The 21,248-nt window shown below is 47.1% G+C and overlaps 1 protein-coding gene across 6 annotated transcripts; it reads left to right on the top strand.

Moving 5' to 3' along the window:
• The first annotated feature begins 467 nt into the window (after positions 1 to 467).
• Prxl2a (peroxiredoxin like 2A) lies at positions 468 to 20,641 on the top strand. Of its 6 annotated transcripts, none has more exons than XM_059274165.1 (6): positions 468 to 594; positions 10,782 to 10,961; positions 12,637 to 12,728; positions 15,920 to 16,060; positions 17,025 to 17,189; positions 19,822 to 20,641. In XM_059274165.1, the coding sequence occupies exons 2-6, from the start codon at positions 10,784 to 10,786 to the stop codon at positions 19,933 to 19,935; spliced, it is 690 nt and encodes a 229-aa protein (XP_059130148.1). In that variant the 5' UTR covers positions 468 to 594; positions 10,782 to 10,783; the 3' UTR covers positions 19,936 to 20,641. The 6 variants fall into 6 exon arrangements, with proteins under 6 accessions (XP_059130148.1, XP_059130151.1, XP_059130149.1 ...); XM_059274168.1 differs by having other exon boundaries at positions 469 to 594; positions 10,799 to 10,961; XM_059274166.1 differs by lacking the exon at positions 468 to 594 and adding an exon at positions 5,874 to 6,000.
• Positions 20,642 to 21,248: the final 607 nt, after the last annotated feature.

Here is a 21,248-nt window from a genome sequence, read left to right as displayed (position 1 = left end):
GGAGGATGAACAATTCTCGACCAGTCTGAGCCACATTCAATAAACACGAATAAGTGAAAGACAAGCCTGCCCTAGGGTTGCTCAGAAGCTGAGAGGAGCTGGCGTTATCCTTAGAGCCAGTTCTCAGCTGCTTTTCTTCACTCTAATAACCAGCATTTGGGAGTGAAGAGGAATATGGGGTGAGGATGCACGCTGGTAATTCTAAGCTTTTTTTTTGGGGGGGGGGGGTACTACACACACACAACACACACAACACACACACAGGTGCTTCTGGATACGACAGCGCAGCGCCTCCACAGAGCACATCCGAAGTCTCTTTTGACGACTGGGCAGGAGCAAACCAAACTAGCGCCATGGGACCGCCCTGATGCGACCCCAGTTCTACTGAATCCCCTGGTCCCGAGAGGCGGGGCAGGGGCGTGGCTGTCACGTGGAAGTGGCGCGGTGGCGTAGGCGCTGAGCTGCGCAGGCGCGCCGGGTCCCAGGGCCCTCCACTGAGCTCCCACGGAGAACCCTGGCAGGAGGCACCTGCGTCCGCTGGAGCCGCTCAGCGAGGCCCGTGACGTCCACGGAGGCGGGGTCCTCGGGGCTCAGGTGAGGATCCAGGCAGGCCTGGAGCCACGGAGAGTGGATGCCGGATGGAGGATGCGGCTCCAACCTCCCCTGGGACCGCTCTCCGGTGTGCCCTCCGCTCACCCCAGCGATCTAGACAAAAACTCCACGCTTGGGGTCCAGAGACCCTGTCCGGGACCGGCGTAGTGTCACCTAGCTGTCTGAATTGTTGGGATAGAGGACTGAGAAAACCCTTGTCCAATCTCGTGGGGAAGAGGGGTCTCCTCCACGTGGGTTGGAGGCTGCCCGGGGGTGGCAGTAGCTGTGTGTCTCTGTGCTTGAGTGTCCTGTAAGGAAGTCTCAGAGGCACCTGTACCCCATCTCTTCCAAAGGTTTCAGACCTCTGACTTAGAAAGCCCAGTTGTAAAATTTCAAAGCACTGCTGAGGTGTGGTAAAGATGAGCAAAGCACCATGGCAGCCCATCCTCCGGGTTGTTAGGCGCTGAAGAAGTTGGTGGAAATGGTCGAAAGGAGAGCAAAGAAAGTTAGGGTGCACCCTGGCAGGTATGTGTGGAAGGGAACCTACCCAGAGTCCAGCTGACACCACTGTGCCTCCTGTTTTCACAGCCCTGTTACCTGGAAATCAGCTTAATTTGGGCGTTTATTTTTATTTCAACTTTTTTGGGAGCCTAGTTAATGATTTATTTGAAAAGCAAACAATCACTTAGGTTGTTTTATTTTGAAAAGCATTGTCATGGAGCCTGCTTATAGAGTCTTATATGATCCTGCTTTGGCCCAGCCCTGGAGACAAAACTGAGGTTCACACTGCACACTCTGATTTCTCAGAAGATACTCATCAGAAAATACTCTGTTTCATATATTTGGGATAATCATTGACTAATCCAAAAATGAGTAAGAATTAAATATCTTCGGGCAGTCTTTGTAAAGAGCTTATAGCATCTTCCATGTCTTTAATCCTGACTCATCCCTGTAGAAGGTGATTCAAGAATTGTTCCCATTTTAATGATGCAAAACAGTGCCTGGTGCAGGTTCTTACAGCTTGTAGGAATTGGACCTAGGTGTCCGTTCTTCCCTCTCTTCCCTTTTCTTCCTTTTCTTCTTCCAGGCAGGGTCTTGTTATGTAGTTCAGGGTGGCTTTGGATTTTCCCAAAGCCTTTTTGAATTTGTAGTCCTCCTCTCTCAGCCTCTTGAGTGCTGGAATTGAAGCCTTGGTTTCCAATAATCATCTCAAACTTGTGTAGCACCAGAAGGCTTGGTTAGGTCTGGAATTCTAAGGCTCATGCCCAGGCTTTGTTAGTATCTGGGGTTAAAGGCAACTCTCTTGCTAGTTGGCTGTCTGCCTCTGTGAAATGGTAAGCCCCGAGTCTATTTGGACGGAGGCTTGTGTGGCAAGAACTGTACAGAGGTGCTGTAGAAGGAGCCGTCCTCACCTTTGAGCTCAGTGCCCTCTGCCAAGGGAGATTGCAGCTGAGCATTGCCCTTTGCCTTTGGCACGGCTAGTGCAAAAGACAGTGTTGGGGAGCCAGAGTTAACTCAAACATGTGCTGTGGAGAATGTAGACGCAAGGCAGGACTCCTCCAGACCTAGAACGTCCACCTAGGAAGCAGACTTGCAGGGACAGAGCTGGGGAAGTTGTTCCGTGTTTGGTATCTGTGTTGCCCTCCTAGGAACAGTGAGTGCATCCGAGCCCTGCAAAAGATGACAATAAGACAATGCTAAACCCAGTGGGGTGGTGCATACCTAAAATCCCAGCACTGAGGATGCTGAGGTAGGGGAATGGCAAGTTCTAGGCCATCCTGGGCTACATATCATGACCTTGTTTTTTAAAAAATGAAAAAAAAAAAAAAACTAGCAAAGCCTTTTCAGTTTTCTAGAGTGTGCTGGGTTTCATGTTGTTCTTCCTGAACGTTCCTTATGAAGGACCTCCCTCACCTTTTCTGAACTCAATAGTCATCGTCCTGCCTCAGCCTCCTCAGTGCTGGGATTACAGATGTGTGCCGATATTGCACCCGGTTTGTTTCCCAGAAGACCCTAAGGTGATGAGGGATAACATGGCCTCTTGGGACAAAATGAGAGTTAGGATTTGTTTGCTGGAACCCAATGTATTTTGGTGGTTTGTCTTCCTCTTCCTGTCCACATTCATGCAACTTGAGAGAGCGGGTCTTCTAGGCCTTGGCAGGAAACTGAAAAGTCGGCTGAATGGCCAGACCTTTGGGGGGAATCACTTCTCAGAGGAAAGGACCTTCCCAGTCAGCTATATCCCTTACTTTGTTGTGCCTCAGTTGCTGATTGCGTTATCTTGCTCTCCTAGCACCTGTTCAAAATTCTGACTCTAGTGTCTCAGTGAAGGGCTGGGATAGAGCCAGGCATTCTCCCCCCCCCCCCCCCCCGTCCCCTTCATTCCTTCCCCCTCCCTTTTACCCCTCCCCCATGAACAGAGCAGAAAGTTGAAGATTTTGGCAAATGAGTGACAGCTCACTGCAGGTGGCCAGTTCCACAGGTGGTCTGAGGGCTCTTCTGTTGCTCACTGTGCTTTTAAGCAAGTATTTACCACTGCTAAGCTGGTATTTATGATAGCATCTAGAAATAGCATGGCCTTGTTACTGTGTATAGGAAAAAATGCAGACCAGCTTCTCAGTAGAGAATGGGCAGTGTGAGCCTTAAGAAAACATTTGGCATTGGTTTGTAAGCTTCTTGCCAAGGATTGGGCTTGGGAGAGACTGGGGTTCTCTCCAGATGCCAGACTCCATCCAGGAGGAGTCTTCCTCTCAGCTTGCTTAAGGCCAATGATCCAGTTTCAGCACTGGCTGCACTTGACTCCAATGTATGTGCATGCTGTTCTAGCTTTAGGGGCCTGGTTCATGGCTGGCTGTGTGGAACCTTGGGAATCCAAAGCAGGGTAAGCTGGCACGGATTGGGAGTTGATTGACCCAGACCTGAGTCCCAACATTGGCACTGATGCTCTTCTTACCCATGTGACTTTGTGTTAGCCAGCTCCTCATTTACTCAATAAAGGAATTGCTGTAGTAGAGCCTGAAGAGCAGAGGACAGTGGAGGAGAGGAGAGCTGGGAAACATCTTTCCAGTCTGTTCACTGAAGGCCCGAGGCAGGGAAGCCACAAGCCTCTTCCTTCCCCTTGTTTTCTCTCACTTTCCTTTCTTCCTTCCCCTGGGGCTGCCCCAGGCCAGCTTTTTCTGAGGTGGGAAGAGTCCCTGGGTGAGGCTGGGCAGGGCAGGTGTTCTCTTGATGTTTAGAATTTCTTGCTGTCCCTACATGTTTGAGACATGAGTTAACCCACCCCGTGCTGATGCTCTGTATTTGTTAAGACTTTATCGGTTCCTGCCCAGAGGCAGCGCTTTGAACAGGCAGGAGAAAGTGAGAATGTGCTCACACAGCCGGCGCTCAGTAGTGCTGGGTGCCCTCAAGGCTCTCCCTGTAGAAGTAGTCCTTGGGTGCTGCAGAGTCTGGATGTGAGAGTGGAAAGAGAGGATTCCCAGTTCCTTCTGTCTATTTAGTGACTACACTCCGGACTCAGCTGTGTCAGCTCCCCTTGCCAGTGAGCAGCAGAGCTGGGACTCGATGCAAGGTCACTTAAGTCCCAAGCTTGAGTGTTTTCTCTAGTGCCAGGCTAGCCATGTCCAGAATTACCTTCCACACAGAGGTGAAATTGGGCAGCAACAGGATAGTCCCAACTTTGCTTTACTGTGAAACTTCAAGGGTAAAATTTAAATCCCTTTAGGGGTTTGATACATTACATGTACATTATAGTACCTATATTATAGGTAGCAGATCCTTGGTAAGTGCTGTTGATAAAGTAGTGAATTTCCCTTGTTGTCTGTATAACTGTGAAGTCAGACAGATAACCAAAACACAACACATGAAGCCCGTTTTTCACAGTGTGAAGAGGTGTGCCTATGTTAACACATGTGTGGGCCCTGTAATCAGATAAAGCATTCATTTGGCAATGCTTTCAGGAAAGGGTTTTAGCTAAGTATTATTTATGCTGGGTTCTCCTAACAGGTAGGCATTCATCTTGTTGGTCTGCAGGGTGAGGGAATTCTCAGTAAAGGAACAGCATGAGTAGTAAATAGTATGATCTTGCAACGAGAGTAGTCTGGTGAGGGTGCTGTAGTGGCCAGGAGTGAGACCAGAATGGTGAACTGAAGTTAGTCAGCACTGGTGAGAAGAGTTCATTGTAAGAGAAGGTGAAGTGGAAGATAAGGAGTGATCAGATCACTCTGGCTTGGGACACTTCCGCTTTCCTTTTTTCTTTCTCTCTTTCCCTCTCTTTTTCTCTACCTCCCTCTTTCTCTTTCCTCTTCCCTCCCCTTTTAATAAAACTTTCCACATGGATGCCGTGTCTGCATGTGGTGAGCAACTTTCCACCACACCATGCCGCCGCCACCTGCCACATCTGCATGGCACCTTGGCTCAAACCCGCCAAGGCTTCCTGCGCGCTGTTTTACAACAACTCTGGCTACAGCATGGAGAGTGAAGTATAAAGAACCAAAGTAGAGCCAAGTTCATTCGGTTCTGGGAAGTTCAGAATAGTGGGGGTTTGAACGTAGACTCAAGCAGTGAGCTGAGAAGAGGCTAACGGACACATATGAGATGAACAGAACTCTGACTGATAAAATGTAGGCAGTGAGAGCCAGAGAAAGGAAAACTGACTCTAGGTTTCTGGCTTAAACAGCTGGCTGGATACTTGTATCATTCACTGAGTAGGGATGGAGGTCAGTTTGGGATCTACCGCAACAGATCCGTATAAAACCCCTGACCTGGAAACTTTGAGTCAGCAACAGGAATTGGGAGTTGGAGGCATTGCCGAGCTAGTGGGTGAGATGCTGGACTTAGGTGAGGTCACCCAGGAATTGTGTAGGGGTTCAGAGAAGCCACTTAAATGGCAGAGAAAGAGGGAAAAAGAGAGGTGATAAACAGATACCAAGTAAGGATCCTTAGTCCAGTTGACTTCCTGGATGTAGACTAAGAAGTGGGTACAGATAAAGGCTGCACAAAGAGCCATAGACAAAAGGTCCTGTCCCTTTGATGCTGTGAGTGTGACATGTGGACTGTGTTAAGAGCCTGGCTTAGTGTGCACCCATAGCAGAGGGGTGTCTGCTGACACTTAAGAAATGTTACAGTCTGCATGACTGCAAATGACTCAAGTCTTTGCTAAATTGTCTGAAGGGCTAGGGGGCCTTGGCAGCTGGCCACTTCGATGTTTTCTGGAGATTAACCATTGGCAGCTGAAGGAGCCCCAGGGTTTCTGTGAGGCCCAATCCTGCCTGTGGAGTAGCTAAGCTTAGGGGCTTAGGCAAGACTCCAAAGCCCCACCTCCAGCCCTCCCTGTGCCTGTACACCCTGCCTGCACACCCTGTGAGCCAGAATCTCTTGTCAGCAGAAGCAGAGGTGTGGACGCGGCAGATGGTAAGTGCAGTTCTCAGGTTTTGGCCTATTGAGCGATGGATCTAGGGGAGGGGGCACCAAGCTGGATGAAGAATGAATGAGCAGGGGAGCCATGGTGGGGTTAATGAAGAACAAGAATGTTGGGGCTCCAAAGTGCACTGTTTGTGTTGATATCAGAGGATGTCCCTGTGGTCTAAGGAGCGGTGGCACTCCTTCATTTTGGCGTTGAGAAGCTGGGCCTGGGGTAGGTGGCAACAGTTTGGCTTAGGGGATCCAGCTGGGTTTCCTTTACCTACCTTCAAGTCTCCAGAGACCCAGGCTGCCACTCTGAGCTCTTACAGCTGCTGTTTATTTGCAGTCTTATCCAGCTTCACCTTCTGGAGACAAGGGGATCAGATAACCCCCTACCTCCCCTCCCTGGGGGAGATGAGTAGTATAGCTGTCGGGTGGGGCTGCCTCTTCTGTAAACAACCTTGCAGTTCTCATTTAGAGAGACTGGCCCTTTCCTTAAGGAAGGGGACAGAGGGGAAAAAAGAGAAGGGACAGCTGGTGTATGGTAAATTTCCTTTAGACCAGACATAGCGGGACTGTGTTTGATGGCTGAAAACAATAAACTGCCTGTTTGAAATTTTCCTGAAGATGGAGGTTCATGTCCTTGACTCCCACAGACCTACTTCTGAATGTGTGGAGAGTCCAGGTGTGACAGCAGGAAGACTATAAGCTTTGGAGTGCTGTTCCTGTTTACTACAGATGGCAGTATTGCTACCTGCTGGCCCTGTGGCTGTAGGGGAATTACTGAACTCAGAACCTTAGTGTTGCCCCCTGCAAAGAGGCTTCACAAGACAGAAAATCCAAGGTTACTGGCCTCCCTGCTTCTCTGCTGAGTGGTCTTGGAGGCACATGTGGAAAAGCACTGACCGTTCCATCCAGATATTAAAACCTCTCTCCTCGTCCTCCCTGTGGGAGTAACCGATTCAAGGTCTCCTAAGTCTGTGCAGCAAGTTGTCATGGTATCTGTTCCAAGACTTGCCAGGAGAGAGGTTGCTTTGAGCTCTGGAAGCTAGATACTTCTGGGGATCAGAGTTTCCACTGCTTATCACTAGCAGAAGAGCCACCTGCTAGGGTGGGAGCAGCTTGAGCCTGTTCACAGAGAAGTCTGCCTCCCATGGGTACTGCTGATAAAGCCTGTGATACAGAGCCTGGATGGGCTGCTCTCCCCCAGAGGAATAAGTCACAGTAGGGGTGGGGCTAAGGGTAGAAAACATCTTGAATCCAAGTTAAGGTAGGGAGGGAGTGGAGCCATGGTAGGGTAGGGTAGTCTCTGGGACATGTGAGTTTGAGTCCTTAGGGTACCTTCAGCACACAGTCAAATCCTGCAGAGGAGAGTTGAGTCTGTTGGGTGGTTCATTCCTACCGTAGACCAATCCCTAGTAACCTAAGCACACAGAACGAAGTGGGGTCTTAGGGAGGCCTGAGAATAAATGAGATCCTAGGATGCCATGAGAGCCACATGGAAACACGGGTGCAGTCAGATGACTTTCAGAAGGTGGGCTGGATAGAGCCCCTATTGCCCTTATAGGGGTGGGCCACTTCTGGATTTCCTCTCCCAGAGGCTCCCAGTCAGTCTTCCATGCTAGGCTCAATCATTCCTTGCACAATCCAAGCTTTCACTTTGTGAACTGTGTTCCACACCAATTCCAAAGCCACTACCTCTATTTCTGTAGCTGCCCAGACTGACTCTCTTCCTCGTGGCACCACAACTCAAGTGTTCTTACTCTGCCAAGCTGCCTAACCTTCCTACTGATTTTTTTCCGTTACTCTGTGAACTGAGCCTATGTCTCCTTAAGGATCGTGGGTCATCCTAAGTTCTCCCAAATTGCCATTTAGTTAACAGGTCGATACTAAATAAATTATGAAAATAAATGTTCAGTCTAGTTGAGTTGAATTCCCTTGATGTGATCACTGAGAAAACAAGCCAAATGCTTGTCATTGGGTGATGGGGAAGTGGAGCCTAGTGGCCTCTAAGAGTTCAGTAGGGTTGTGTTGGTAGGATAGGAGGTCCTTGGACTCCCTGAATGTACTGCTGTGTTCTAGGAGTCCATTTGTAGGATGTAAGCTGGCCTGTGCCTCCTCTTACAGAGATGCTTACACATCTATGACCAGATGACAGCACTCATATGCTCCTGAATTATGTACACCTGCTTGCAATCCAAAACTGTTGTAAAAGGCACAAAGGTCCTAACATTTTTTCCAGGCTGTGTGGACTCTCCTGTTTACAGCAGGTGTCTGGGAGCAGCGATTTCCCTCCTAATTGTTCTGTGAACTATAATCCAGTAATGTGTAACTTTGCCAAAGAAAAATTGGAAGCAGGCTTGTGGAACATTCTTTCCTGCTTCGCCCAAGAACTTGATTGTATGTAAGTCATGTTCATCACTCAACTGTATTGAATCCACTTCAGGACTTGTTTGTGGTGAGCCACTGACCATAGACCACACGTTGTGTGGTTCTAAGGAAGCCTTCCCTCCCAGCTGAAATCCTTTACATCAGCGATACAGTGGCAGCCACCACTCCTTCAAACACCCACACTGCCGCCGCCTCTTCTTTTCCTTTTTTCAAGTGTATCAGTACCAGATTCCTCTTCTTTTTTTTAATGTCATATTTATTTGGCCATCCCTTGCCTGGAGTTCTCTTTTAACTAATTAACTGATTAATTTAATTTTAATGATACTGAGGATTAAATCTAAGACCTTGTTCATGCTAGGTAAGTTTTCTACCAAGAGCTAGTCCCATCCTCTTTTTGCTTTGAGACAATGACTCAATAATTATTTCCCAGAATGGCCTTGACCTTGGTAGGATCCTCCCGTCTCATCCTGCTGAGTAGCTGAGATGCAGGCCTGTGCCACTAGACCTGGCCTCTCTTTTATTTCATAACTCAAACTTGAACTTCTGAGGCTGGCTTCAATACTGGTCTGGTCTACCCTTTCCTTCCCAAAGTCATCACCATGGCTCACTTCCTCCCCCCTTAAAGCCCCCTCGCATTGCAGAGATGTACATTTCCCAACCTTCACTTGGTCTTGGGAGAAATTTCCAGGTCAAATCCTGCAGGGTAGAATTAAGTGTGCTGGGTGATTTACTACTGTCCCTGTCTTGTCCCCAGTCATCCAAGCACACAGAGTCAAGCTGGGAGAAGTACTTGGGGAAGTACCGGGATGAGTAAGATCTTAGGGTGTTGTGAGAGCCGGCAGGAGCACTGGGGTTTGGGGTAGTTGTCAGGAGAAGGCGGGCTGGATGGAGTACTGCTGTTTTGGGGTGGGATGTGTAGTCGGGTTTTTCTTTGGGCTGCCAGCTCACAAATAACAACATGGAGACTTACTAATTATAAAATCTTAGCCTTAGCTTATGTTTGTCCCACTAGCTCTCCTAACTTAAATTAACCTGCTTTTATTCATCTGCATTTTACCATATGGCGTTTTACCTTCTTTCATTCTGTATGTCCAGCTCCCTCAATGTCTCGTTGGCATCTCCTCTGCGCTTTTACCTTTTTTCCATTCTGTATATCTAACTGCCTCCATGTCTCGTTGGCATCTCCTCTGTGCTTTTACCTTTTTTCCATTCTGTATATCTAACTGCCTCCATGTCTCGTTGGCATCTCCTCTGTGCCTTGATTATCTCCTGCTTCCTCTCTCTCTGCCCAGAAGTCTCTCCAATACCTCCTGCCCAACTATTGACCATTCAGCTCTTTATTAAACCAACATATCTTTACACAGTGTACAAATATCCCACAACAGAGATGAGTCTGGATTTGCCACCCAGAGACACAAGGATACCCAGTTGCAGGGAGCCTTCCTAGTGAGGCAACCAGGCCCCAGCTGGGAACAAGACTAGATTCTTAAGACTAGATTCCATAGGGTCCCCTTCTCTATGCAGACAGCTTCGGCTCAGCCCCCTCTAAAGAATTTTGGTCCTTCTGACATGACACAGACCCTACTCCCTGCCCTCCCATTCATTTAGCAAATATCAGTGCATTTATGTTCTCAGGTGGGGGCGGGGCTGTGGGAAGGATGTCCTCTTAAATATCGGGGGTTTTTAACAGTGGCCATCTCTAGGTGGTAGGCTTCGGAGAATATCAGCTTTCTTGTCAGCTGTGGTTTTATGCATTGGCACAGTTGAAACTGTTTTTTGTTTTGTTTGTAATGGAAGCCTATTTCAATTCTATAATGAGTAAGAAAGCTGTTCTCAGTTGGGAGAAATTGACTGAGATTATCTGTCCACCCTGAGTGAGGCCCTGCTGGGCAGTATCTGGGGCTTTGATGAATAGAATTCCACCCTTGTTTCTGAGAAATTCTTAAACTCAAGAGGAAGACAGGGTAACAAAACCAGTATCCTCTGATGGCAGATGAGAAAGCTGTCCCTACCCAGGGAGGTGATAGCTGAGCCACTTGCCACCCGTGCTGTGAAAGAGAATGAGGCTTGGTGAGGAGAGGGATGTGGGACAGGCTCAGCAGCAAGTCACAGTGAGGCAGAGGTACAATAGAAGCCCCTGGAAGGCTGTCATTTGTCTAATTACTCCTGATGCCCTAGCGAGCTTCTTGGGACACAAACCTGCATGTGTCTGTGCTTTTCCCACGCTCTAACAATGGAGCTCAGACAAGCAGCTGAGCAGTTGTGACCAGTCCTGTCTCTCTGCTTCAGGCCCTCCTCCTCTGGCCTGCTGGCCGGTTGCCCACTGGAGCCTTGGGCAGGAGGTCAGATTGCAGCTGTCCTGTGGGAACAGTAACATCTTCCTTCTTCTCAATCTCCAGACATGTCTTTCCTCCAGGACCCAAGTTTCTTCACCATGGGTATGTGGTCCATCGGTGCAGGGGCCCTGGGGGCCGCTGCCCTGTCACTTCTCCTGGCCAACACGGATGTATTCCTGTCCAAGCCCCGGAAAGCAGAGCTGGAATATTTGGAAGACATAGACCTGAAAACACTGGAGAAAGGTAAGGAGTGACTGCCAGCCTCAGTATTTTTCCAGGCTGTTAGGATGAATGTTTAACTTCTTTAGTTTTCTTCCTAAAATTGTTCCTTTTTCTTGAAGCAATATTAGGGGGAAATCTAATAACAGTTTTTAAATTACCAGTAGTTGTACCTCCCTAACACAATCACTTTTACTTTGCTGTATTCCTTTCCATGCTTACATATAGTCACATAAATGTAATCTTGGTATTATTGTCTAATTTATCTTTTTCTTATCAAAGTCATTTTTCACTCTCTATTACTGTTGCCTTAACTGCAATGATAAATTGCTCCATAATATTTAGTAATATTTTACCATCACTTAATAAGCCAGCTATTCCAGAGAGTGTGCTGAAGAATTCCAAGTCTTTTGATAATGTCATAAAGAATAAAATAGAATAAATAGAATTGTCTCAGTTGAATAAGCTCAAGGAACACTACTTATCCAATTCTGTGATCCTGATGCTTGGTATGGGGGCCTGGTGCACAGGAAAGATTTGCACATTGTAAATGGGAGATCTGAGGAGCTGCTGATACTTCATGCTTATCCTGCCTGTGATAAAGCTGCAGGCAGGAGCCTATGTACCTGTCTTCAGGAGCCCACCTGGAATCCATGGCAAGAGCTGTGAGCCTCACTCAGTCACGCTGGCTCTACCCCTGCCAGGTGCATTCCACACAGAGCTGAGGCTCAGTAGGGTTCAGTCATGTTTAGTTGTGGCAGGATTGTCTTGGTAAACATTAGGGCTCACAGATTGGGTGGTCCTCTGGCTAGTACCCTCGGAGAGAAGCCATCACTATATTTCAGTAGGTGAGGGAGTGCAGTGGCTCTGACTCATGGCAGGTAACCTTAGGAAAGTGCAGAGAGAGACCTGCCAGTCTTCATTCAGCTTTGTTCAGCCTTAAAAACCTCATGTGACTACAGCCTCCCTTCTCCCCTGTTTCTGTTCACACTGCATCCCACAGGTACTTGGATAGCTCTGGAGAATACTAAAATGATTAAGGTTCATCCATAATCAGTCCTCACTAACTCTTCCAAGCATTCCAGTTAACATGTTTAGGCTAATTAAAAAAAAAAATTGTCGGTTTCACTGGGTGGTCATGGCTCACACTTTTAATCCCAGCACTCAGGAGGCAGAGGCAGGCTGATCTCTAAGTTTGAGGCCAGCCTGATCTACAGAGTGAGTTCCAGGACAGCTGGGTCGATGCAGAGAAATCCTGTCTTGAAAAAAAAATTTTTTTAGTTGTTCATTTCTTTGAATACGCTTTTAAGGGTACCTTTGGGAGGGGCAGCAAAATATAAAACTTAGTTTGGGTTCCAAATTATTATTACAGTGTCCATTGCTGCTAGCTTAAGTGGAATTGCCATTTTGCTAGAAATTATTGCAATTTGGATGTTCTAGCTGAAAGTCGATTTTTGTGGGAGAGGGACCTTTGGAGTGTGCAGTGTGATCCTTAAGCCTTAGTAGTGTTCCTGGGGAAGATGAGTCTTCCCGGCTGAGCTTGCCTCCTTCTCCCAGGTGTGGAGTACTCAGCTGGTCCCCTCCTATGCTGGGTTCCGGCCCGAGCTTGGCTCAGTGTAGTTCAGGAGCATCCCAGTGATTGGTGAAGGATTGGGCAGGCCTACAAGGAGACAGGGACTCTCTATTTCTTCTCTTTCAGAACCAAGGACATTCAAAGCAAAGGAGCTGTGGGAGAGGAATGGGGCTGTGATTATGGCTGTGCGAAGGCCAGGCTGTTTCCTCTGTCGAGCGGTGAGTGCCTTTGAGGATCTGTTGGAAGGAAAGCATTCTGACAGTGGGGTCTGGAGTCTGCAGCCAGGACCAAGGGCTTATGTGTGCTCTTGAGGCTTCTGTCGGCTCTGGGCACTTCTGTTATTTGCTCTGTGCATTTGTTTTGACATCGGCTCTAATCCTGGTTTTAACAACTCTGTATATCCTGGTAGGGTTAGTAACAAATCTACTTTCTCTGTCCTTCACACCTTTTGCCCAGTATGGTAGCAGCCATGTCCTGTACTGTCTTTTCATTTAATCCAGGACAGCAACAGGAGCAAATTCTGAGTTCCTGTTGGTCATCGTAGATGCACACTTGTTGAAATAATGATCTGGAGAGCTGAGGAAACCTCGCTGTCAGCCATCAGCTGCTATGTGATGAAGCTGCAGCATGCAGAGACCTCCTCAAGGAGGCACTTTAGAGCATTCCTGTGTGTGTGCCTCTCCTCGGGACCCACTGGAGTCCATTTCCACAGAGTGAGGAGCTGAGCAGGGTTCGAGTCATACCGCTAATGTGGATGCCCTTGGCCTGTGCCCTTGAGTGAAGCTGAGGCTCACTTACAGGGTGGTTCCAGGTTGACCACTCAAATGGAAGCCATCCCAGTAATGGAGAACGCCTATCAGGACAGGAGCTGTGATAATGGAGACACAAAATGCTAGTGCGACAAGGAATTTTGCAGTGGTCTGAGCCTGGCCTTGTCACGCTATAAATAAGTAAAAAGAGGGCCAGGGTAGTTTGGGTGGCCTGCCCAGGTAGTATCACACGCCCCAAGTTCTGAGATAACTGCTTTGACTAGGAGAAAATGGACTAGGGTTCTCCTGCCCTCGAAACCGCTTGGCTCCTCAGGTAGTCCCCTTGGCCCTGTCAGGATCATCTCTCTCTTTTCTGGAAGCCTGGCCCAATACTAAGAGGTTTTTTCCTGCTTATATATATGATGAAGAATCCACTGATATTGCTGAGTACATACACTTTGCAACACCTTACCTATAAGGCACTTCTTTTTTCCAACTTTCTCATGTAGCCCTTGAATTTCTGGTCTTCCCATCTCTACCTCCTGAGTGCTGGATTGCAGACATGCAGCACCACGTCCAGTTTTCTGTGATGTTGGGGATTGAACCCAGGGCTTTGTGTGTGTTAGACAAGCACTCTACCAACTGAGCCACATCCCCGGCCTATGCAGGGCTTCTCGAGGTTACCTTAGAAACACAACCTATTGTCACCATTCTCATTTCACAGAGGAGACAGTGGTGCTGAGGTTGCCACAAAGCCAAGCTACCTGCTTATTATGCGTTCACCTATTGCTGCTGTAGCAAAATGCCACACATTTGGTAGCCTCAACAGCAGTTATCTTACAGGCTGGAGGTCAGAATTCCCAAATGGAGTCTAGTTGCATTCCCCTGGAAGCTGTAGTAGGAAGCCCATTTCTTTGCCTTTTCTACCCTTCTAGAGCTCACCGATTTTCTTTGCATATGATTTCTCCCTCTGTTTCTAAAGTCAGCAATAGCTGTTCAAGTCATTGTCACCTCACATCCCTACAACACTGACTTTCTTCCTCTCCTGCATTTAAGACTCCAGTGATGACCTTGGACCCATCCAGTTAACATAGGACCTTCCTACTTTAAGCTCAGATGATTGGCAAGCTAAGTTTCTTGTCAGTCTCGGTCCCCCCCTCACCCACCCCCACCCCCTAGTCATGTAACAGGTCACAGGCATTCTGAGTTGGTCATCTTTAGGGGGTTGTTATTTTCTTTCATCTTAGAGGTGGAGTGTAAGCTCAGGGCTTTTCACTCCAAGATGCCCCCAGATATAAGCAGAGAAGCTGTTCTGACATGATCTGTTGAGTAACACAGAGTGGGTTCCAGGAGCAGCAGCTCTTGGTAATTACAGCCTTTTTTCCAGGGTTCTGTTCTGTGCCCTGGAACAACATTTTGTGGAAACTTACAGTGTCCAGAAAGGTGGGGGGATAGAACTGAGTGACTCAACAGATGCATGGGCAGGAGTTATATGACTCTGTTTCCTCTTGATGGCTTTATATGGCGACATTCCTAGAGGAAAGAGCCCAAGAAAGCAGTGAACCGTGTTTCCAACAGACATGATAGCCCCTTCCTTCCCCTCTAGTCAAAATGTGCTACTCAGTAGAGTTCTTGATAAATATGTTGTAATCAATCCTGTTTTGCCTAGTTGTACTTTTCTTTCTTTCTTTTTTGTTGTTATAGAAAATAAAGTTGTTATCATATATCACACTGTATTTGTATCAGAAGTGGGCAGGCTACGTTTAAAAGAACTTCCTGATGATTTTTTAATTCCAGCATCTAATGTGAAAAAGGAAGTGGTTCTTTAGGTTGAAGCTTTTCCATGATTTATGCAGTATTGTTTATTCTTCCAGCACATGGTTCACAAGGGTCAAAGTTGTCTGTACCAACTCAGCTCTGCCACATCCTCCCCTTGTCCATCTTCAGCTCTTTCTGCCAAGTATTCAGTACCTTCACACCTCCAGCCGTGGTCTAGACACTGAGGTGTCTATGAAGCAAAAGACAGAATGTCTAACAGTGAGACACACTTAGGAATCTAAGTGACAGTGCTCCATGATGACTCGAAGGCTTCGCACAAAAAAGCCACAAGCAGAAGACTGAGGACATGCTTGAGAAGTAGGACGACAGGTCCAGGAGCTCTTTCTAGAACAAGGATACCTTTCCAGTATGTTAGATTAGAGCTGGAAAGAGAAGGGGGTTTCTAGCAGGGATGGGGGTGGGGCTTGCACGGAAGCCTGGAGGCCATAGTCACATGGCCTACATGCATGTGTCTGATGGACCCTGGGGCTGGTATGGTCTAGTGCAGGAACAGGCTGGAAGACAAGGTAGGAAAACCTGTCCTGGCTGAGCATGTCTGGGAGCAGCCACTGTTATAGAGGCTCCCTGGGCGTATTTCTCTTTCCCTCTTTGAGAAGATGAGAAGCCTGGGCTGGGAATCCACCTGAAACCCTGTCCTGAGGTCTAGTGTCTAACTAGGACAGACACACGGCTGGGCTACAAGGCCCGACTTGTCTCTGGGATTTTGTCACCTTTATTCCTCTGCTCAGTGTCACCATGCCCTGGGCCATGGTTTGTTTTGTTTTGTTTTTAACAGCACAGCTTCAAGTGCTCATGTGCCTGAACCTTCCTGTCTTCTACAGGAAGCAGCAGACTTGTCCTCCCTGAAGCCCAAGTTGGATGAACTGGGTGTCCCTCTCTATGCTGTGGTGAAGGAGCAGGTTGGGTCAGAAGTGAAGGACTTCCAGCCTTACTTCAAAGGGGAAATCTTCCTGGATGAAAAGGTGAGTGTGTTGTGGCTGGAGAGATGCCCCAGTGCTTAAGAGTCCTTCCTATTCTTCCCGAGGCCCCTCATTTAGTTTCCAGCAGCCATGTTGAGTGGCTGACCACAGCCTGCAGCACCAGCTCCAAGGGATCCAGTGCCCTCTTCTGGCCTCTGTGAACACTTCTCTCACATGCACAGACTCACACACAAATGCACATATACATATTATTAAAAATAAAATACAGAAGGAAAGAGTGTATTGTGGACTTGTGGGCCCTAGGCCTGTAGGTATGGTACTTAGCTGGGAGAGGTCACTGACCGAGGCTCCAGCACAGCACAGGCAGACTCTGGAAAGTTGTTTGCCATTATTACTAAAGCCTTTCTCGTTGATTGGCCCAGGAGGGTAGGAAGTAGCAGAAAACCCCTGCTCCTTTGCACAAATCTCTGCCCCTTAATTTATGCAGCTGTGTCTCCCTTCTCTTCCCCTGCCCAATGTTGTAAGTGGAGGCAGAATGGAACCACCTTCAGACCTGAAGTTGATCTCAGTGGTAGACTGCTTGCCTATCATGTGAAAGGCCCTGGGTTCAATCCCTGCATCACAAAAATAACATAAAATAATACAGTAAAATAAAAAGGCTTTTTCTTTCTTCTTTCTTTCTCTCTTTCTTCCTTTCTTCCTTCCTTCCTTCCTTCCTTCCTTCCTTCCTTCCTTCCTTCCTTCCTCTCTCTCTCTCTCTCTCTCTCTCTCTCTCTCTCTCTCTCTCTCTCTTTCTCTCTCTCTCTTTCCTCCTTTCTTTCTTTTAGATGTCAAAGCTGGCAGGTTTTTATTTCCCTAGGCATTTGAGTGTGACCCTGAGTGGAGTGATGTGTTAGGCTGGAAAAAGAACATGAGGTAGCAGGCTCTGGGGCTTTTGGCACTTGGCATCCTTCCTGGGGATGAAAGACATGAAGACTACTCACACAAGATCTTCCTTGCTCCATAGAAAAAATTCTATGGTCCTGAGAGGAGGAAGATGATGTTCATGGGCCTCATCCGTTTGGGTGTGTGGTACAACTCCTTCCGGGCCTGGAATGGTGGCTTCTCTGGAAACCTAGAAGGTGAAGGCTTCATCCTCGGAGGAGTTTTTGTGATGGGACCTGGAAAACAGGTAAGATCTGTGTTTACTACAGATCTGTGGGTTTCTGGAATTGGGGCCTCAGACAGGGGCTGACACTGGGGGCAGGGATCTCCATGTTTAGAGTGGCCCATCCTTCCTCCCAGCAGTTGTCACTGTATGTTTGCATCTTACACACACACTTTAGAGTCATACCAGATGATGAACTTGAGACTGAGAGGAGGTAAGCAGCTATACCAACGAGCTTGGTCCAGGATGTCACTGCAGGGACCTGAGCCCAGGTGTTCTCATTTCAAGTTGTTTCTGTATTCAACCAAATATCTCACTTTCATTCTATTTGTGAATATACTCAATTGGCATGTTCTCAAACCACCAAGGATGGATACAGAGAAAAACAGCCTGATGAGGGAGGGTGGCAAGGAAGTATGAGAAAGACTGTGCTTTTCCTATGGAGATCTTGGTGTCAGGGCTGTTCCTGGAGAAAGAACCTATTCCTCTGTGGACAGGGAGTTAGGAATCCTGGTAGTGAGGACCCAGAATCAATGTAGAGACCGTGAGGAAGAGTATGGAAAAGAGAGTTGAGGTCCCTGTAGGCCTGGGAAGCAGGTGGACACTCCACATTAGGCCTTGGGTCTTCCAGTGGACATGGAGCAGGCATGGCTCACAGAAGAAGGACCTAGAGACAAGCCTAACTGGAAACCTTGGTATGCCATGCATATATGTAGGGAGTGGTTGGATTTTTGTTGTTTTGTTTTATTTTTATAGGAAAGTGGCCTAAGCCTGCATTGTTGGACCTCACAACATAAGAGAAATAAGAATAAGAATAGAAATCTTTGAGTGTTAATCTTTGCTTCTAATCTTTTAAAAATACCATTGGTAATTGTTCTTACTTATTTGTATTAAAATTTAGCAATACATGGTGTCTAATTTGACATAGTTCTATTTGTTAATTTCTAGTAAATATATCAAAATGTCTTAATGGTAATGGCTGCTAAGCACCTGCCTTGTTGTCTCAGGTGCCCATATATATGGTTTCATGTCTTCCATATGAGCAGTCTGGGATGGTAGATTTTCTCATCCCCATCTCCATGTAAGGAAGTGGGCCTAGAGACAGGAAGCCAGTCAGCCAGACACACGGCTGGTAAGCAGCACAGGAAAAATTAAACTCAGGAACTCAGAAGGATTCCGCCTCACTGCATCTACAGATTGTCCTCAGAAGTGGTTCTAAGTGACCTGGTCCAGATGACCTGCAAGGTGGCCCTTTCCCTCCCACTCTGGCCCTGTGGGGTGTCATTGTCCTACTTCTGCCCCCTGTGGGGTCCTGTCGGGCAGGATTTGGCACACTGCTAGCCTTTTCTTGCCTGGTGATGACTCACTTGGTACGCATAGCTGGGCTAGCACATTCCAGGTGTTGTTAGGTGTGGTGCTTGTTGGTTCTTCGTGGAGTTTCTGGAAAGGTGGAGAGTGAACTGGGATGACTAGGCATCAGGACTCACCTGAGTTCCTCCTGGAGGTAGTTCCTCCGGCCCTGTTATGTCAAGTGCCTCTACATATGGATTTTTTTTAAATAATGATTTGTGAAGCCTAGTTACTTTAAAGAAATGCATATGCCACATAGAGATTCTAAAACGAGCAAAATAGTGGAAGGTGGGTGGAGCCTTCCTGTCAAGTTACTGAAGACAACCCACTGGGACAGAACTGAGGGCAGCTGGCTTGCTTTCTCTCTCAGCAGTGATGGGGACCATTTCCCATGCCATTATCCATTCCTCCCCGAATTTTCACGGCCTGCATTTGGCTTATTGAGCAACTCATTGCAGTTTCCTCGTTCACTTCCCAATAGTCAGCACAGCATGGTGGGCTTTTAATTATTTATTATTTATTTGTGTGTGTGCGCGCAGGAGTGTACATACACAATGTGTGTGGAGGTCAAAGGACAACTCCCAGGAGTTAGTTCTCACCTTCCTATGCAAGATCCAGGGCTTGAACTCAGGTCGTTATCCCTGTGTGTTGCAAGTACACCTACTGTACAAGCCATCTTGCCGACCTGACTGTTCTTTTCCTTTTTTTCTTTTTTCTTTCCTTTTCTTTCTTTTTTTTTTTTTTTGTCTTTATAATGATAGAACAAATTACAGATCATTTAAAACTTAAGGCTAGTGTCCAGATACAGTGAGTTAAAGAAATTTGATGATTCCTGATGATATCATTTCACTACTTCAGAGTAACTGGGATGTCCTATGTCTTAGTGCATTTTCTTCACAGCATTGGAAGTGTGACCCCAGTTTCTTAAGAAGACTAAAGGAAAGAGTGGGTCTGCCTTCTCAGGTGGTCATTTAGCACCCATCAGAGTGGCCTCTGAGCTCCACTTCATAGGTTTTTTCTGTTTTTATTCTCTTCTCTCCAGATGGAATCTACTTTTATCTGCCTGTCATCCAGAAACACTTCCACCCACCCTGTTGTAGTTAACCATGCCTGGCTTTATGTGTCCCCAGTACTGGGACATGGCTTCCTCAGTCCCCTTCCTCAGAAGACTGGATTCCTCAAGGGCAGGTGCTGGGTTTGATTCAGATCTGGGTTCCTGGCTGCCCAAGCACAGAGCTTGATGGACAGCTGGTGCTCAGAGTCTTTCACGAGTGAAAACTGACATCCCTTCCCGTTTCTACTTTAGGGCATTCTTCTTGAGCACCGAGAAAAAGAATTTGGAGACAAAGTGAACCCACTCTCTGTTCTGGAAGCTGTAAAGAAGATCAAGCCACAGACTCCAGCCTCAGGGAAAAGCTGATCATGTACAGCAGCTGGCTGGGGGGAGAACGGGGCCTGCACGTGTGTTCACTGGATGAATGAGGCTTCCACCATGGCCCCAAGAGCTAGGAGCCGTTGGACCATAGTCACTAGGGATTGATGATATATTAATATTGTCTTCTGTGTAGGCCCAGTAGGGCAAATAGGTCCCAGACAAAACTGATTAAAGTCTAGCAAATCAGTGAGAATTATTTGAAGAGAGATCTAGAAAATCCAAGGCTTAAAGTTGACTGCTACACCTCCTTTCAAATGTATATAGCCTGATTGCTGGTATTTGAAGTGAATCTTTAAATCCAAAAATCTAAGAAAAATGGGGCTAAGAAACAGCTCAGTGGTAGAACATTTACCTCACATGCACAAGGCCCTGGGTTGGATCCACAGACACACAGACACACACACACACACACACACACACACACACACACACACACACACACGTGCTTCTAAGAAAAGTTGATGATTGACTTGACCATTAGAGAAAATAAGGCTTGTGTTTGGTGTGTTTTCTGTTAACAACTTGTTATGTAATGTCAAAGGACCACATACAGCACTTGCTGTGTTCCGGGATAGTTTGATAAAGGTAAATTACAACGTGAAGTTTCTTGTGGTCTTCCATTCTGAACTCAGAGATTTGTTTCACTGGGAAAACTTTCACTTCTGGCTCTAATAAAGTATGCATCTGAAATTACCTCTGTACACAAGTTTTTCTTCTCCTTGGTCCTCTTACTTCAGCTTCCTAAGTTCAGGTCTAATAGGCATGAGCCACCACACCTAGCGAGACACAAGGTTTTCTGTTGATGAGTAACAAAAAAAGAGTTGCCATATTGTTGGCTAAAAGTGAAAACTGTATATTCTCCTGGGAGGAAGTAAGGAGGGGCAGCTCTAGTGACTGTGATCTAAGGGGGGTGAAAATTACCAGAAAGATGCATTCTGTCATGCTTGTTAGTAGTTTTACTGTCTTCTCTGGAGGAATGATCTCGGCATTTAAATTTGGCAACTGCTTTCCTGTTGGTCTTATGGCCTAATCTAGTAAGTCAGAAAAAGAAGGACACATTGAAGATGAAGTACGACTCCATCATTTTGTTGTGTTTGAATTTTGTCTTAGAAGTATAAGTTCAGAGCCCGGCAGTGGTGGCACATACCTTTAATCTCAGCACTCAGAGGCAGTGACAGGTAGATCTCTGATTTCAAACCTAGTCTATAGAGTGAGTTCCAGGACAACCAGGGCTGCATAGAAAAACCCTGTCTTAAAAAAAGAAGGAAGAGGAGGAGGAGCCCCAGGGAGAGCCTTCC

Source organism: Peromyscus eremicus, chromosome 9, assembly GCF_949786415.1.
Source record: "Peromyscus eremicus chromosome 9, PerEre_H2_v1, whole genome shotgun sequence".
In the NCBI taxonomy this organism is placed as follows: Eukaryota; Metazoa; Chordata; class Mammalia; order Rodentia; family Cricetidae; genus Peromyscus; species Peromyscus eremicus.
Note: the sequence above shows the minus strand (reverse complement) of the source record. Positions and strands in the feature narration are given on the sequence as shown.

What these genes read in the sequence shown, in the direction of transcription:
- Prxl2a (XM_059274163.1), top strand. An exon ending in GCTGTTTCCTCTGTCGAGCG is followed by an intron (nt 12,729 to 15,919) that starts GTGAGTGCCTTT and finishes TGTCTTCTACAG; the next exon opens with GAAGCAGCAGACTTGTCCTC. An exon ending in AAATCTTCCTGGATGAAAAG is followed by an intron (nt 16,061 to 17,024) that starts GTGAGTGTGTTG and finishes CTTGCTCCATAG; the next exon opens with AAAAAATTCTATGGTCCTGA.